The 18,462-nt window shown below is 47.0% G+C and overlaps 1 protein-coding gene across 1 annotated transcript; it reads right to left on the bottom strand.

Moving 5' to 3' along the window:
• Positions 1–3,946: 3,946 nt before the first annotated feature.
• LOC123399146 lies at positions 3,947–9,196 on the bottom strand. The gene is made up of 5 exons (XM_045093569.1): positions 8,086–9,196; positions 7,535–7,761; positions 5,888–7,451; positions 5,437–5,669; positions 3,947–4,897 (listed from the first exon to the last, which is right to left on the bottom strand). The coding sequence occupies exons 1-5, from the start codon at positions 9,095–9,097 to the stop codon at positions 4,235–4,237; spliced, it is 3,699 nt and encodes a 1,232-aa protein (XP_044949504.1). The 5' UTR covers positions 9,098–9,196; the 3' UTR covers positions 3,947–4,234.
• Positions 9,197–18,462: the final 9,266 nt, after the last annotated feature.

The following is an 18,462-nucleotide window of genomic DNA, read 5'->3' as shown; positions in this document are numbered from 1 at the left end:
GGACAAAGCTGCTGGAAATACTAAAAATATTCACACACCTAATTATTTGACATCTACATGTATTACGAAACCAACTACATATATACGCACAACTAAATACGATGGGAACGGGCGTTGAACCTTACCCTTTAAGCGTGTGAAGAAACAACAAACGACGGAGAAGAACGACGACCACCGAGAGAAGAACGACGAACAGAGCAGCCTCCACCACCTCCACCTCCACCTACACCACCACCACCACCTCCGCTTCCACCACCACCAATGCCCATGATGAATCAACAGAAACAACAAATGAAAACTGGCATTCAATCCAGAAGTAAGATGATCCACCAGTAAGCTAGAAATGGCAAAGTAGGCTTGTCTCGTACTCCTTATCATACTACAATAACAAGTACACCTTGCCTTATACTCCCTCCATCAACTAATATAAGAACGTTTAAATCACCAAAGTAATGATCTATACGCTTTTATATTAGTTCACATAGGAAGTACTCCTTATCATAGTAGAAGAACAATTAGCATATACACAAGACCAAAGTTAAGAAATCATTATCACAGGGCTAGTCTTATCATACTACTATCAACAATTAGCATACACACAATAAGCTATAAGAGCAACTCCAACCGGGCGGCCCGTTTTGTCCGCCCGTGTACGTTTGGGTCTCCACGTACACAAAATACAGTCCAACGCGTCGACCCAAATGAATGCACGTCCGCTTTTTGTCCACCCGCGGCCCATTTCAGGCTCAAATTTGGGTGTTAGAAGACCTAGCTTTGTGTTTTCATCATTGCTGATGTTCAGTCCTTACCAAGGGACACTCATTGTGTGTTGCCGCATTTTTGTGATACTATTTCTGTCTCAGTTTACAAGGTATGCGCGTAGTTTTAAGTTGACATTTTAATAACTAACTAAATATGTATTATATGTGATGAAAAATATATGTTTAGAAACTATATCCATTTAAGAATCTAATGATATAATTTTATGATATATAATGCATATTTAGTTAATCAATCAATAACCTAAAACTACATGCATACATTGTAAACTGAGACAGGAGGAGTAGTTAAGACAGCGACAGGGTTATCGGCAAACATGTACACGCAAGATATATTAAGCGTCCTATGAGACAATGGCAGGGTTATTGGTTCATTTGTGCATTATTTGATATGTGCACTATGTGATCATATAGTGATTTCAGGCAATATATGTTTATTGGCTCGAAGCTTAACATACCCCAGTGACATTACCAAGCAGTCAAGTGTAGTATCATAGTTGCCTCAAGATGTCCCATTATCTTTTTTATCGTAGTTTTATCTCTGGTATGTCATCTTGTCTTCTGCATTTAGCGAGGAACTTGAAGATAGACGATAGAATAGTTTCATGGGACGAACTCATCATTAGTGACGTCATACTGAATGAGTTAGCTCATGCATTAGCTAGGAGTGGATGCCCTCGTGGGACAATCCTGGTTTCTGCTTACCATTGTCAAGTATTTCGGACTTGACAAATCAGCTACAAAAACACTTTGCATGGACATTGCCCAATCAATGATTGCATCCTTTAGAGCTTGTTTGTTTGGATACAAGGCACATGTCGCAGTGTTGTTCTCGTGATACTGCCAGGCAGAATCATGACCATCGTTCACGGTTATTGCAGATGAGAAGTCCTGATTCCATGATGCAGGAATAGGCACTTCATATGTGTTCTCTTCTTCGTCCGACTCAGCGGAATCATCGGCAATATCACCATCTCTATCTTCATCCTCCATCTAGTTTGCATGTGCCCATCTATCTCATCAGCGTCCGCCTCTCCACTGGCATAATCATCAGCATTTTCTCCTTCTACCTAATTGCTCTGCCCTGCTTCGTAAACATCATCTCCAGCATGGGACGCATAATTTGGCATTGAATGATGCATCCCTTCACTGCTCTCGCCATAATCGTAACTACATTCGGCTTCAGGTGCGCTAACCGACTTCACCACGTGGAGCAGTAAGGCGACAAGATTACATCCCCTACTCTCGTAAGCTTGTAACCAGCGCACCCACTAAGGGTCCCGCTCTATATGCTTCAAATAAAAATAAATATTTGAACTCGATCGGGTCCATAATACATAAACACCGACAGTGTGTGTTTCAATATTAAACCCTAAACATCCGGCCAACCATTCTGTCAACTGACTAACAGACCATGTTTCACGGGAAGTCACTAGCACCTCAATGTACTGAAATTCACTTAGATCAACTCTCATATCATTTGTTTGGCCAACACCAAGACCGTAGTGAAAACCTAACTTCACTACATCACACATCTGTGTTCACCTAAAAAATTATTCAACATGGACAAATATTAAGCAGAAGGACAAAGCTGTCGAAAATACTAAAAATATTCACACACATAATTATTTGACATCTACATGTATTACTAAACCAACTACATATATTCGCACAACTAAATACGATGGGAACGGATGTTGAATCTTACCCTTGAAGCATGTGGAGAAACAACGAACGACGGGGAAGAACGGCGAACACCGAGAGAAGAACAACGAACACAACAGCCTCCACCACCTCCACCTACACCTACACCACTACCACCACCACCACCACCTCATCCACTACCCCCACCAAAATGGTCAACACCACCACCACAAGATACCCCATCACCTCTAGAATCCAACACTATCGAAAACGAGAAATAAATCGGTTTAAATTTTGTAGCAAAATCGGGGCATGGAAGAGGGCAGAGAGAAGGGAGAAAGAAAGAAGAAGATAGGAGGAAGAAGGGGGGTCGGCGCGGCCTGGCTTTCCCAGCCTCTTATGGGCCTCATCGAGGCCGACTGAGCCTGTTGGCTTCACCATAGCCGACTGAAGCCTCCGGAGGCCGAGTGCTCGGGCCAGTCGTCGGTTGCCATGTGGCCGAGGGGTCACTTATCGGCCTACAGGTAGATGACTAGATCTAATCGGCTTCCTTGCGTCCGACTAGGTCCTATCGGCCTCCGTGAGGCCGACTGAAACCAGTCGCTTCCTTAACACCGACACTGTATTATTTTTTAAAATACTTGAACCTGCATAATTTTTAAAAACTAAAAAAATGTATTATTAAAAAAAATAGCTAGCAACAACGGGGGTAATCTATGACCGTTACCAACGACAATGCTAGAAGAATGATGCCATGAAGCAGGATGACAGATGGAGAGGTTACCAGAATGTCTCGGGACATGAGAATGAGATGACGCGCCCGAGTTGATGATCCATTCGCCGGCGCTGTTGGGGTGCTGATGAGCGATGTTACTATAGTGTAGGCCGCGTTGAAGAGCGCCTGATGATCCCAACCGGAGCTCGGAGGGCCACGGGGTACGGCGGTGCGGGATGGTTGTAGGTCGGAGTAGCTGGCCGGGGACCAAGGTCGCCGACGACGTTCGGCGGAACCCATGGTGGAAGAGGGAAGGCGGCACCATATGGATCCCATCCAGAGGGTCCGATCGAGCCGCCAGCTTTGAAGATCAGCAGGGGCGCCATGCATGACCCGAATCAGGAGGAGCCCCACGACCAACGCCTTGAGCAGAGGGGCCGCCTCCGTGGATCACAAGGGCGGAGGAGCCCTCGGCCTGGGCACATAACCAGAGTTTCTCCTCGGCTGTAAGCTACGAGAGACGGCAGTCTCCAAGTCTCGCCGACGACGTCCTGTACTGTAAGGGTTTTGCCGATATCCCTGCCACTGTCACAAAAAGGCGGCAACGGGCAATGAGCACATCCCACCCAGCTTGGTATGGACTGAACATCAGCAATGATGAAAACACTACACAAAGCTACGTCTCCAGATCCATGATGAATCAACAGAAACAACAAATGAAAATGGGCATTCAATCCAGAAACAGGATGCTCCGCCAATAAGCTAGAAATGGCAAAGTAGGCTTTGTCTTGTACAGTACTCCTTATCATACCACAGCAACATATAGACCTTGTCTTGTATTCCCTCTCTATCTAAATAATTGTAGTTGAGGAGAACTAGTCTAACTCTCTTCAACTATAATTATTGATATGGAGGGAATACTCCATATCATAGTACAGGAACAATTAGCATACACGCAAGACCAAAGTTAAGAAATCATTATCTTAGGGGCTAGTTTTATCATACTACTATCAACAATTAACATACACACAATAAGCTATAAGTAACACTTCACATGTTCTCAGATGCACGCATCACCCTTCACCGAGCCAACATCTTAAACAAGCTTCATGACAGGCCTACGTGGAATTGATTCCCATGCGTAAGGCTGTATAGATCCCATCACCGAGATATCATACTGGCTTTCAATGAGCAAGGACCAAGCAACAGTTATCTCCACTTCACAACCACCAAGCTCAAAACCTTTCCGACTTATGTTGCTGAATTTGCTTGGAAAGACGACACTTCCACTGAAATCTCCAGCCTGCATCAGAATTTCTAGCCTTCCTCCTGATTTTACAGATACAACTTGCCTCGACAGATCTAGATAACCGTCTTCACTCACAGGCATTTTTTCAGCGCGTGAATCAAACAGCAGAACATGCCCAGATGGGTGCTTACCATTGCCTTGAGTATTGTCCTCAGGTAGTACGGAGCAAACGACTTTGATTTTGCCACAAGGCAATGAGCCCCGTAAAATACGGACGCCGAGGATAGTGGCTTGGTGTGATTGTTCAAGATGATCACAGCATAACTCTATTTCACAAAGGCCATGAAGGAGACACACAGAAACACCGTCATAATCATAGAAGAAGGCTTTACTAATCAATGTGGTATCTTTAGACTCCATTGTGCCCTTCAATTTTAGGTGAACTTCAAGCGTAACAGTGTCCTCGGACATAATTGCACGAGACGGACCAGTCAAGTGCAAAAAAGAATCCTGCAAGCATCATTATTCCCCATTAACTTATCAACAAGAATACAAACAACAAGAAAAGAGACAATAGCCAAAATACCATTAGTCAAAACCAAACATGCCAATATACCACTAGTGAAAGCCAACTTGCAAATATGTCACTACTTTTGGTTTTCTCTAGCCAAAATACCACTAGTGAAAGCCAACTTGTAAATATGTCACTAATTTTGGTTTTCTCTAGCAAAAATACCACTAGTGACTAACTGAGGCTAATATCATCCAAAAAAAGACATGTATGCCCTTAACTCTTCACATGCCAAGCTTACATTTCAGCAATAAAACAGCAGCTACAGTGCTACATTTCAGCAGTTAATTGGCATGAAAACAGCCCAACTCAACATCATCTCACTTTGCATCATTCAACAACAATATAGCAACATTTCAACAACATATTGACAACATTTCACTACATTTTTCAACATTTCAGCAGCATTTTCACAACAATTTAACATAATCTCAATTTGCATCTTTGAGCATCAATATAGCAAAATACAGATGCATACCTGTCTCGTGAGGATTTGGCAGTCATCCCTCGAGCGAAGGAAGAGAATGTTGCGACGACGGTCCACTACATCTCGTGCAGCGACTACACCGTATACCTTCAGTGGCCACTCAAGGGGATAGCCTTCTCTTTCTGCGATTTTAATGTAGTAGACCTGCATTGTCCTCCCGACTTCAGCACCCACTTGGGTGTGGCCTGGTAAACTTCGGGTAAAGAACATGGGACTCAATAACGCTGCATGCAACCAAGGGAAGTATGTGTTAGTTAGATATCTGACGTCAACGAACTAAAGATTCCACAAATTGCTTTTGCTATCCATTCAAGAATAAAGATGAATCAATTATTGAAGTAAATCACTATGCTAACAGAACGAATTAGCTTGCTTGGGACATGCAGTGAATGGAACAAGAAAAGAAACTAACAAGAACCATATCACTAGCACATTTACTCACTTGGGTCTTCGAAACCGCCAAAGTTCCTGCTCCTACATTCCCAGCCTCTACGGTAGGCATTGAAATAGTACTCCTCAGCCGCCTTCGCCGCCTCATGCGGATTCACAACTTTTCCACCCCTATTCTTGTACTCATCATCTAACCTCATCGATTCTATTTGCTCTCCAAAATCTGGCACCCATCGACCAAGCCGGTTGAAAACTTCAGAGATAAACTTCAATGTGGAGCAATAGCGTGCGAAGGGCTCCCTAATAAGCATGCATATCGCTAGAAACTTTGGTTCTATTGAGACTAGCAGGGACATCTTGTCCCACAGCTCATCAAACTGCCATGAGAGCAAACCTAATTTGAAGCTTACCCTTGGCACCACCTCCTCCGTCGCAGTCTCAGCCTGCTTCTTCTCAATCTTGTTTCTGACAGACTCGGCTATGGACATCGAGTTACTGACCGGCAGCTCCTTGAACTGCTTGGAGACTGATTTGCGACCATCACCAATCTTGCTCTGTGCCTGCACCGTTCTACCTGTGTTGTCAATCCTCGCCAATTCAAACTCGGCACTCCTTCCCTTCGACGACTTCCCTCCAGTGTCTTTCTCTAAGTCGTGGCCAATTTTTGTCTGGGTATCTTTCAATTTCCCTTTATTGCTGATCCAATGGGCATTCTGAATCGTGCTGGTCCTCTTCTGGGCCTCATAGTCGACCCGACCAAATATCTTATTCGACAACTTGTACATAACTGACTTCAACTCCAGAAGATTCTTGTATTCCTCGGAGCCGTAGTGTCCAAACTTTCCCATCTTCTTCTCCAGGGCCTGGATCCAGCAGATACTCTTCTGCATGAAGATGGCAGCCTGACAGAGCTCCTCGCTTAACTTGGACTCGCCACTCCTTCCCTTTGAATTTCCTGCAGTCGCCATTATACTGTCCTCACAACTGTCACCTGACTGTAGCATCGTCGAGGGAATGAGGGACCAAGCAACAGTAATCTCAACCTTAGAGCCATCAGCAAGGGGAAATTCACATTTACTTGTGTTGCATTTTTCAGGTTGAAGGAGGAATTGAGCAGCAATCACAGTCTGTGATTGTGAACCGGCCATTATGAGGACTAGCAGCTTTCCATTTAATTCCACAGAAACTACATGTCTTGTCAGATAAAGGTAGCCATTGCTGGCCATAGGCATTCTTCCACCTTCTGAATCAAGAAGCAAAACTTGCCTGGATGGTACTTGCGCAGAGATATCTTCATTACCAGCCTGAGGCACTGAATAGCAAACAACTCTGCCACCATGTGGAAAAAGCAATGATTCCTGTTCGGGTGTAACAGCCACACTGAGGATAGTGGCCTGGACCGACTGTTTAAGTTGCTCACAGCACAACTCCACTTTGCACAATGCGTTTTTAGTGAGATAGATACATGAATTATCAGCATTGTAAAAGCCAAAGGTACTGATCAATGTTGTATCTTCAGATTTTGTTCTGCCCTTTACTATTAATTGGATGTCGATGTAAACAGTATCCGTCGAGACAATTGCGCGAACCGGGCCAGTCAGGTGCAATAAAGAATCCTGCAAGCATCATCATTTTCCATTAACTAATCAACAAGGATGCAGGCAACAAAAAAGGATCAAGAACACGAAACCATACATACATTTTCTTTAAGGGTTTGGCAGTACTGTCTTGAACAGAGGAATAGAGGGTTGCGATGACGGTCCACAGCATCACGGACTGCGACCACTCCATACACCTCCAGTGGCAACTTTTGGGGTTCTACTAGTGAGACTTTGATGGAGTAGATCTGCAAGGTACTACCAGCGACAGCTTCAATTGGAATGTGGCATGGTGTGCAATGTGTAAATTGCATGGGGCTCAATATCGCTGCATGCAAGTTAAGTCTGAGTCAGAGATATACTCCATCAAAGTCTCACTAGTAGGACCCCAAACTGTGGAGTAAAATTTACTCCCTCCGTCCCATAATATAAGAGTGTTTTTGACACTACATTAGTGTCAAGAACGCTCTTATATTATGATACGGAGGGAGTAGTAAGTAGTCCATTCAAGAAGAATAATGCAGAATTAATCTGGTTACATAGTACTAAAGTGGAGTAAATTCCAAAATGTAAATGATCAGCTTGGAGAGATGCAGCACGTCAAGAAAACTAACTACAAGCGGGTAACTAGCATGCATGCAGGTTTACTCACTCTGGTTTTCGAAACTGTGGCCATCCCTGCCCCATATTCGTTCCCAGTAGAGATGGTAGGCAATGAATCTCTTTTCCTCCATCTCCATGGAATCTTCTTGGCCTGCCCTGCGGAGCTCGTCCTCCATGGCTGACAAGAAGGATTCTGATTTCAGCTTGATGATGGTTGATTTCACTTTGGAGTCGAAGTTTGAGTCCATTCGCTGGAGCATAGTGATACGGTCAGAGATCAACTGCAATTTGCTGATACGGGATAGGTACGGCTCAGAAATAAACTTCATCATGGTGCTCCTTATATCTTTATTTTCTGACGAGAAGGATCTCAGAAAGTTGCACAACTCGTGCCTCAGCTCATCAATCTGCTCAGAGAAGGCTGCCAACCTGAAGCCGAACCTTAGCACTGCCATTGCCTCCTCCCGGATCTTCTTCTTCTCTTCAAATACCTTAGCAATGTCAACGACCACTTGTTCAAATTTCAACAGGATTTCGGTTGTCAATTCGGGCACGGTTTCCCAGCGGAGTTGACTGTCTGACTGGCTAACGATCCACTCCTGGGTCTCCTTTGCAAGGAAATCAAGCAGCTCCTCGCTGACCGCGCCTTTGCCTATCTCTCCGTCGGTGAGGATTCCAGAACGGTGGAGCAGATTCTCGAGTTCGATGGATGCGGAACCCCTGCTCCCCTTGGGCAACATCCTACCGATTGCCATCTCTCCGCCGTTGCCAATCTTGCTCGGGGTCTCCATCGATTCACCTTCATTGCCGATCAAACCGGCGTGCTGTGTAGCTCGCATCATGTGCCACAAATGGAAGATCCTGTTCGTCAAGACGGACATACCCTTTCTGAAATCCGGAAGATTATCATAGTCAGAGTCGCTATGCGCAATCTCCTCCATCTTGGCCTCCTGTGCCTCGATCCATCGCATACTCTCCTGCATGCAGATTCCAGCCTGATAGAGCTCCTCGATAAACATGGACCCGCCACTCCTTCCCCTCGAACCCCCTGCGGCGGCCATCTCACCTCCTCACCACCGTGCGTTCTTCTTCTTTCCGCCGCCGCCCTCGTTTCTTCTCTTTGGGGGAAGGCAAGTGTCCCCAGCTAGGGTTTCAAGATACGGTGAAGACGGGCGTGCGCCCATATATTTTCTCTCACGCTCAGCCAGGCCCAGTACATTGAGAGGCGTCGTACATGGACCAGGCCCAGTACATTGAGAGGCGTCGTACATGGACCAGCCCATTCCCAGTATCAGTCTCGTTAATTCAAAATAAGACCACAAATTTGGAAAAGCTTATGCGAATTCAAAAAACGAACATTTTTAAAATTGCCGAAGATTCTTTGAAAATGGATATGTTTCCAAAAATGGGGACAATTATTGAAACACACGAGTATTTTATAAAAAATGAACATTTTTTGAAATCCTGAACATTTTGTGACAATCGCAAACATCTAATGAAATTGTGATTAATTTTTGAAATTATTTTTTTCCTGAAGACAACAAAAAGATGTAATAATATAAAAAAATTGAAATCCAAACATTTTGCAAAACTGAATAAACTTCTGATATTTTGAATTCTATTTAAAAAATTGAAATTGTTTTAGTACAAAATACGGAAAAAAAACAAATAAATGAATAAAGGGAAAGAAAATTCCAAAACATAAAAAATGAAAACCAAAAAGGAAAAACCGAAAATCAGTAAAGAAACATTAAAACCACTAGTAACCTATTGAAAAGCTCTCAAAATCGTCCTAGGGACACCTCGGTGTTCCCAGAAAATGTTAATATATAAAAGTTTTAATACCATTCAAAATATGTTCGACGTGTATTTTCAAAATGTTTAATATTTATTTGTAAAAAAATTCAGGCATGAAAAAATGTTCATCATGTGTTGAAAAAGTATTCTTGACATTTTACAAAAATATTGTACAATGTACTAAAATCATGTAGTTTAATAAAATGTTTCATACCATTATAAAAAGCAACATTTATAAAAAAAAAGTTCAAACATGTATTTGAAAAAAAAAGGATATAAAATGTAAAGTAAAGCTTCATATAAGTCAAAAAATATTCCGTGTATATATAAGAAATGTTTAACATGTATTCAAACAACATATATTCAAAATATGCATGTGTAAAGTGTTCATCATGTATCAGGAAAATGTTATATGTGTATATAAAAAATGTACAACCTGTCGGAAAAGTAGGCATGTGTTGAAAAAATAAAAATAAAAGAAAAAAATGAAACCCGAAGGAAACAGAACAAAACCTAAAGAGAAACACATAAAAGGCAAAAATGAAAAGTAAAAAATCTGATGAAAACTGTAAACAAAAATACATAAAATGTTATGAAGTACTCCATCCACAAATAAATATAAGGATGCTTAGATCATTACTTTAGTAATCTAAACGCTCTTATATTTCTTTACGGAGGGAGTAGAAAATAATGAAAACTAAAGAAAACTGATCAAACCCGTAAAGCACGCACAGAAAAGAAAAGAAAAAACAATGAAACCAAAGAAAACCGATGAAACCCATAAGAAAGAAATCAGAACATAAAGAAATAAAAACAAATTAAAACCTGTTAAACCATACACAAAACACATGAAAAAGAAATAGCTAAACAATTGAAAACCAAAGAACATGTATGAAAGATGTAATTTAAGAAAAACAAGTAGTACCAAAGAAAATCAATGAAACCCATAAAGAAAAAACAAGGAAAAAAGTTAGATAAGAAAATTAGTGAAAACCATAATTAAAAACACGGAAAAAGGAAGTAAGGAAAACACCAAGTGGACAGCAAAGAAGAAGAAAAACAACATACACCTCGCTCGCAAGCCATGAAGAGAACAAAAAACAACATACACCTCGCTCGCAAGCCATGAAGAGAACAAACATGGCATCCTAGTAATAATGTGACGAAAAAAACCTTGAGGTGATACTATTATAGAAGACACATTAGGCGAGAAATTAAAATCACTAGTTAAGGGTACGCCATGCAAAAGTCTCTCCCTCGACTAGTGACACACTGTACATGCCACATTTGTCACAACCTCAGAGTTGTGCCTTTTTGGTAGACATGGTTTTTCAAAATTATTTATCTCTTGAACCGCGCATCTAAATTACAAATCATTTTCATTGTTGCGTTTTTCACGTCGAGATATTCGAAACTAAGGTCCCATGTTGACAAGTTTTGCCCAAAACTTGTCAACATGGGACCTTAGTTTCGAATATCTCGACGGCAACAATGAAAACGAGCAAACTTTTTTCGAGAAAAGGAAATCGAAAATCCAGATAACCGGAAGGAAGCACGACTATGTTTAAGATGGAAGCATATTTCGTGCTCACTCTTTTTGGCGAGCATAGTTTGTGCCTCACATGGTGCACAAATGTGCCTTTCAATTTTTGAGAAGCATAATTTGTGCTTCAGGAGGAAGCACAACTCCGTTTCATGTGGTGTACAAGTGTGCTTTTTATTTTTTGGGAAGCATAATTTATGCTTCTCACGGTGCACAAATGTGCTTTTCATTTTTCGGAAAGCACAATTATGCTTCCCGCACACAACTATGTTTTTTAGGAAGCACCTGAAACACAATTGTGTTTTTCACTTTTTGAGGAAGCATATTTTATGCTTTACGCGGAAGCACGACTCTGTTTCAAGTGGTGTATAATTGTGTTTTTCACTTTTTGAGAAGCACACTAATATGGCCTTACGTGATCACCAGCTTTAGCATAGTAATGTGGACTTATCTTTTTCATATACACTGGGGCAACGTGGAATCCACAAATTGGCCAAAACCTCATCGTAGATTACGTCATCTGGTGCATGGTTGCGAATCATCCGCACAAAGACACATCTCTCGTGTCATCTTAGAAATGTAAGTTGTTCATTCCTTTATGCTATAACATATACATGACCTTGTAATTCGACCTCATCCATGTTAATCTGTTCAATTTTCTACGCAACAGCCAACATTGGATCATAACCACACTTACAATGGCGCGGGGCTTGGCTTATTTATTTATTTTTTTGATTCGAAGAGAGACCCTCAAAAGCCTTGGACCAAATTGAAGCAGGTTCTAAATGTTGCTCTACTCAAGTATAATGATTGCAAGAACAATATGACACAACATTCAAAATTTCATTTCATCACCAACGCTTGTTGCTCCCAAGAACCAAATGTCAAAACCGTCCAAACGTCGGTGTCGTGGGTATAAGCCTGACAGTAGATGTGTAGGGTACGAAAACGATGGGCAGAGTCCCAGCTACGGCGAGGATGTATGAGTTCGGGCCCCTCTGCGGTGGAGGTAATAACCCTACGTCTCAGTGCTCAGAGAGCTTTGTTGTCGAGTGGAATAGGGAATACAATGAGTTGCTAACCCCTTTACCAGTGGAGGAGGGTGGCTTATATAGAGTGCGCTGTCCTCCACGATGGTTCCGGTACAGGGGAGGAGTAGTGGCGATTGAATGTGTACGTTACAGGTAACGTACGCCCTAAATGCTAATAAATACACCCGAAAACGTACGACCGTTTCCCTCCAGAGAGGTTACGATGTACCGAGTGTAGCCAGTCGGTTAGCTTGGTATTCTCCGAATGCTAGTCTCTGACTGGATGGTTGAGAACCTGTTACCGACTGGATGATGGGGACTCCTTAATTCAGTCGGGACTGACTAAGGGCCTTGTCCTTTGTGAGGGGTAGTCCTTGGGTAGGGCCTACATGACAGGCTTATGACCCTACCCTAGGACTATGATCCCATCATTAGTCCCCGAATGGATTGGGGTTGGAACGACGAAGCGGTGCTTGAAGTTTGGATCCAACTGGAACAGATTTGGCTTGGCCGTTGCCTGCCCCGATCCGTTTTATCTTTTCTGACCAACGATCCGAGTGGAAGTACTTGCGAAACAGACTGTCGGGAGCCGAGTGCTTCGGCGGCATCTTCTGACGCGACCGGTCAACTAACAACGGTGGATTTTCTGGGATCCTCAAATTTTGGTTTCCGCGCGCTCAGCGGGGATGACGCCAGCGCGCTCGAGTAGCGCCTGACGCCTCGATTCTCACGCCTTCAACCTCTCCACTAATATCGCCCCGGTGGGTCGGGGGGATAAGGTTTCGGGGCCACCTGCCAGCGACCCAGTCGGAACCCTATTTAAATCTCAGTGGCGAGGATTCTCCGTTACGCTCGCCGAATCCCTTGCTCTCGCCTGCTCCGCCCTTCTCTCCACCTCCAGCGCTCCTATACTCCTCCCTTCTCCTTCCTCTTGAGGGCTCGCAGTTGCCGCCATGACCAAGGGCCAGACCAGCAAGATGGAGGCGAGGAAGAAGAAGGGGAAGACGGCGGCGCCTGCTCAGCGGCGGCAGCGACCGCCGCCGGCGGGATGGATCCAGGGCGACTTCCTCCCCTCCACGATGACAGAGGGGGATCTGCTGCAGCTGGTGGAGCACGGGATGATCGTGCACAAGTCCTGGAGGCTGCCGGCGGAGGACGAGGTCGAGCCAGCGCCTCGGGAGGGGGAGCGCGTCCTGCTGCTCAGCCACGTCCACCGAGGTTTTTCTTTGCCCCCGCATCCTTTCTTCAAGGGCATCATGAATCACTTCGGGGCCCAACTTCACCATTTTCCACCGAATGCCATCGCCCATCTTTCTGCCTTTATAGTTTTGTGTGAGTGTTTCATCGGCTGCCCTCCCCATTGGGGTTTGTTCAAACACATCTTTTCCGCCAGATCCCAAACCATCAAACGACTTAGCCAGTCGGATGATAAGACGCATCTCCTCCAGCTCTGCGGGGGCTTAGGTTTTCAGAAGAAGAGTCGGAGTAGTTATCCTGCTCTTCAGTTAAGTGAGTCGGTCAGGAACTGGCAGTCAACGTGGTTCTACTGCCAGGATATCGCCTGTTCAAATGCGTCGACTGGGCTGCCTCCTTTTAGTTTAGATCGGCCCGCTCCGCCTAAGCAGCTCACGCTCTCGAAGGCGGAGAAGATCGACATCCAGCCCTTGGTTGAGGCACTCGTGGACGTCGTCAGGAGGGGGGTCACCGGCATAGACTTGCTGGAGGTCTTCCTTGGTCGGCTGATCCAGCCTCTGCAGGCTCGCGACCATGCCATGTGGCATTACACGGGGCCCGAAGACTCCACTCGGACCAACGTGGTGGGCGTGACTGAGGAGAGGTGACCTCGTGGGTGCTCCAAATCACGGGCCCCTGCGAGAATCCCAAAGGATCTCGGCGAGTGAAGCCTTACAGCGCGGATCATCCTCCACCGAATCATGTGAGTGACACTTGTCGAGTGCACCGAACTGTCTTAATTCTTGTCGTTTGTCTGTATCTCTGTGTGATGTCTGATGTCGCCGACTGAATTTTATGCAGGAGTGGACCAACTGGTTTTCTCCCGTCTCGAACGGGAACCCGGCCGAGGAGGAGGAAGGCAGCCAGGAGGGCAGCATGGAGAGCGCTGAATATGTCTCCGACAGCGGGGAGTCGGAGGAAGAGACCAGCGAGGAAGAGGAGGAAGACAAAGAGCAGGACTCTCCGCCTCCGCAAACAGAGCATCGGACCAAGCGTCGACACGAGCCTGCCGTTCCCTCGGCCCCTCCAGCATCTTCGAGTGCTCCGCCTACTGCCCCGGTGGTCCCGAGTGCTCGGAGCATCAAAAGGGCCAGGGATGCTGCCGCTGAGCCTGCGGGCGAGTCTTCCAAGGCGGCCAAACCGAGTGGGTCCAAACCTCGGAAGGCTCTGCCGCGGATGAGGGTTGCTGTCCCCGTCACCTCCATGTAAGTGTATCGATCCTCTAATTTCTTCCGATATCCGAGTGAATTCTTGTTCATTGGTTGAATGGATTCCACTCGACAGAGTTGCTACTTCTGCCACCTCTCCGGCGCGTCAAGAAGATGACCCCATGGACACGGACAACGTCGTCTCGTCCCAGCCAGGTGCGTTGTAGTGACTTCGAGTGTTTTATTCTATCATAGATTCTGCCTCTTTCTTTTTCTGAGATCTTGCATCGTTCGGTCTCTCAGGGGCGATTTGCGTGGACGAGGGCGATCAGGGGAGAGCTGAACAGGCTGCGGAGCCCGTTCTTGAGGCCGCTCCGCCTGTTGCTGCTCTCGCTGCCAACGTGCCGCCGACTAAACCGGCGTTGGTGGTTGAGGTGCCGACTGGAGCGGACCTCGGGATGCCTCAGGAGCTTCCGACGATGCCAGGCTCGTCGAATGCCGAGTTCAACATCCAGCGTCTCCCGGAGGAGCAGGTGGGAGCGGCCAAGGGAGCCATGGTGCAGGCGGAGCTGATGGCTGGGGAGGCCAAGAGGGCCTACGACTCCGTCGCGTCCTTGTACCAGCGGAGCCTGGAGCTGCGGGATGATATCCGAGTAAGTGGGCTAGTAAGTATTTACTTTTCTCCTGTAACCCACTGGGTGTTCTTGAATAGCAGCTGTCGTTTGCAATGGGTTCACTCTGAGTGAACCCAGTGGGTGTAGTCCCCGAGACTTCTGTCGAGTGCTTGCACCGACAGTTGTCTTTATACATATTGTCTTTACTTTGGTTGTGTCTGTAAATAGTATGACCGAGTGCGCGTAGTTGAGGCACTCGGAGTGCACTTACTGTAAGAGTCCCCGAGAGTAATTTGTACTCAGGTCGTGTTGGGGATATTGCTTATTAAGTGACCCGCCCAATATGGGCCGGGTTACTTGTAAGGCGGTTCATCCTTTGACTCATTTGGGCCTCAGCCTGGGCGGTTTAAGGCCGCAAGATGGTTGTGATTTGCGGAAGGTCTCCGGGTTTTGCAAGACGGCGACTCAAAGGCCGCGGTGGTCACGATTTGTAAAGAGGAAGGGACTCTTGTAAACCCTAAAGCCTCGACCTCTATATAAAGGCGAGTTTGAAGGGGGATAGGCAGGTTAGAAATCATCGAGTGCTAGGCAAGGCGAGTTACGCCTTTCTTGTAATCGAATCCACATCAATACACGCTAAGCATGACGTAGGCTATTACCTCCACGCGAGGGGCCGAACCTGGGTAACCCGCCGCATTCCTCCTGTTCAACCCCTTTGAGTCGCCACCAAAGTGCGATGGTTCCCATACTAAGTCCTTTCACGAGGACATCTGCCGTGACAAAACCACGACAGTTGGCGCCCACCGTGGGGCCTGCGCACGGTGGAGTTGAGTTCTCAAAGGGAGCCCTACCAGGGTTTGGGAGTTATGCGACGACGCTCATGACTTGGAGCCGACGTGGCATAGCCTACATCGACAACCAGCGATGGGGACCTGAAGCGAATTCTCTCGAATCAGGCTACAGGGTCCCCTTCGGCAAGATCAACGTCTTCATCGGCATGATCGGGTCATCCGTTCCTGAGCCGGACACCTCCTCCGACATCGTCGAGCCGGCCAGGTACGTTCATCCAGTCATAACACGAAATATGACCCACCCGGTCTTTGTGGGTTTCACGCAGGGGTCGGAGGAGCCAGAGCACGCGGCGGCTCAGGAGGTTACCCCCATCAACTCTGACGACGAATCATCCATGGGCGATTCAGATTCCATCCAGTCCCTCCACGGAGACGGTCTCGGAGGCTTGTCATTGGCCATGGATCCGGAAATCCTCGATCGAACCCGCCGCCAGATCGCCATTTACATGGCCGGGGCGACTCAACCCGCACAGAACCCCGCTGGAGGCGATGGGACCGGCGGGACATCCAGAAGTGCGTCAGCAGTCCTGGTGGATTTAGCGGCGGAAATCACAAGACTAATGTCAACCCCCCTCACGCCAGAGAACCAAGAAGAGATAAACGCGGAGTTAGCAAAGCTGAGGGAGGCGGTGGCAAAGGCCCATCAGGATGCTGAGACGGAGTCCGCCAGGATGGAAACTCGACAAGCCCAGATTGCGGCCGAAAGGATGCGATTGAACACCGACAACTGGCGGCTTGAAAGACAGCAGCGCGCGTCCGACGCCGTCCATCAGCGGAGACACCAGGGTCGCCTGCCCCATGATCTTAATCCGACTCGCCTGTTCGACACTCCCCAAACACCCGGGATGGGAGCCGCCCCAGCGGGAGGGCTGGGCCGCCCTCCTAACCTGCCGATTCAGCCGACCGAGGGTCAAATTCCTCGGTTCCGTACCCCTCGAGGCCACTTCTCTAACCCGGTGGATAATGTGCTTGCCGCAACTCGCCATCTGGAGTCTCTTCCGATCCACGGCAACACCCCAGCTGAGATCGAAGCAAGGAACGCCATCGAGATGTTGAAAACGGCGGTGGTCCAAAACACGCAGTTCTCACACAGCCCCGAGCGATTGCACTCCACCCCCCAGGCGAGCTATACCAGGAGCAGGCCGGAGGATCAGCCAGCCGTAGACAGTGCCCCGCGACACTTCCCGCAGGACAACCCGTCCGAGCGGAACCCGCCGGGCAGAGGTCCACCCAACATTCAAGAGGCTCAGACTCCTCCCGCGGGGACCGGAGGGCAAGTTGGGGTGCCCTGCCTGTCCCTGGCCCTTCGAAACGAAAGAATGCCCAAGGATTTCAAAGGACCAAGAAAGGTGCCTAATTACACACCAGATCTCAAACCAACATCTTGGATCGAGGGCTATGAGATCGCCATGGACATGCTCGACGTAAACGAGGCGGTTTGCGCCAGATATTTCACCATGATGCTCGAGGGATCGGCGCGCACTTGGTTGAAAAACTTACCCCCCAATTCTATCCAGTCCTGGGCCGAGCTGAAGGAGCGTTTCATCAAAAACTTCCGGGGAACCTGTAAACGGCCGATGACGATCGTCGACTTGCAACACTGCGTACAACGCCCGGATGAGTCGGCGCACCATTGGTCGCGGCGAGTCGCGGAAATTATCCATTCATCGGATGGCATCACGGCAGCGCAAGCTGTGCTTATCCTCGAGCACAACTGCCACTATGAACCGCTGGTCCAGAAATTGGGGCGACTCAAACGGAAAGTTCAGGATATGGGCGAGCTGATGGATACCCTCACTAGGTACGCCGAGGCCGATGATACCAAGGATCCCGACGAGGATGGTAAGGGTAACTCGCCCAAGAAGGGCGATTCAACCAAAAACCACACCCGCCTCCAAGGCCGCAACCGTCACAACCAGGGGACCAACGGCAAGCGTAGGCCACAGGAGGAGCCCTCGGATCTGGTTGCCAACACCAACGCCAATGACGGCAAAAAGAAGAATCGAGGCTTCAGTGGGAAAAGGCCGCGTAATTACGAAGAGCTACTCAAAGGCCCTTGCCCGCACCACGCCACGGCCGACGGCCCGGCGGGCCACTCTTGGAGAACTGTTTCGTGATGCGAGAATTTCGGGCCGAGGCAATCAAGAAGAGCCAAAGCGAAGATCCGAACCGTCGCCAGGACCAACTCGCCGCGCCCAATCAAAGGCAC

Source organism: Hordeum vulgare, chromosome 5H (assembly GCF_904849725.1).
Source record: "Hordeum vulgare subsp. vulgare chromosome 5H, MorexV3_pseudomolecules_assembly, whole genome shotgun sequence".
Classification (NCBI taxonomy): domain Eukaryota; kingdom Viridiplantae; phylum Streptophyta; class Magnoliopsida; order Poales; family Poaceae; genus Hordeum; species Hordeum vulgare.
This window is presented reverse-complemented; position numbering and strand designations above follow the sequence as displayed.

Excerpts from the sequence above, each read along its gene's own strand:
- LOC123399146 (XM_045093569.1), bottom strand. The coding sequence starts at position 9,097 with ATGGCCGCCGCAGGGGGTTCGAGGGGAAGGAGTGGCGGGTCCATGTTT. Across the intron at positions 7,452-7,534 it reads GCCAAACCCTTAAAGAAAAT|GATTCTTTATTGCACCTGAC; the intron begins GTATGTATGGTT and ends TGATGCTTGCAG. Across the intron at positions 4,898-5,436 it reads GCCAAATCCTCACGAGACAG|GATTCTTTTTTGCACTTGAC; the intron begins GTATGCATCTGT and ends TGATGCTTGCAG.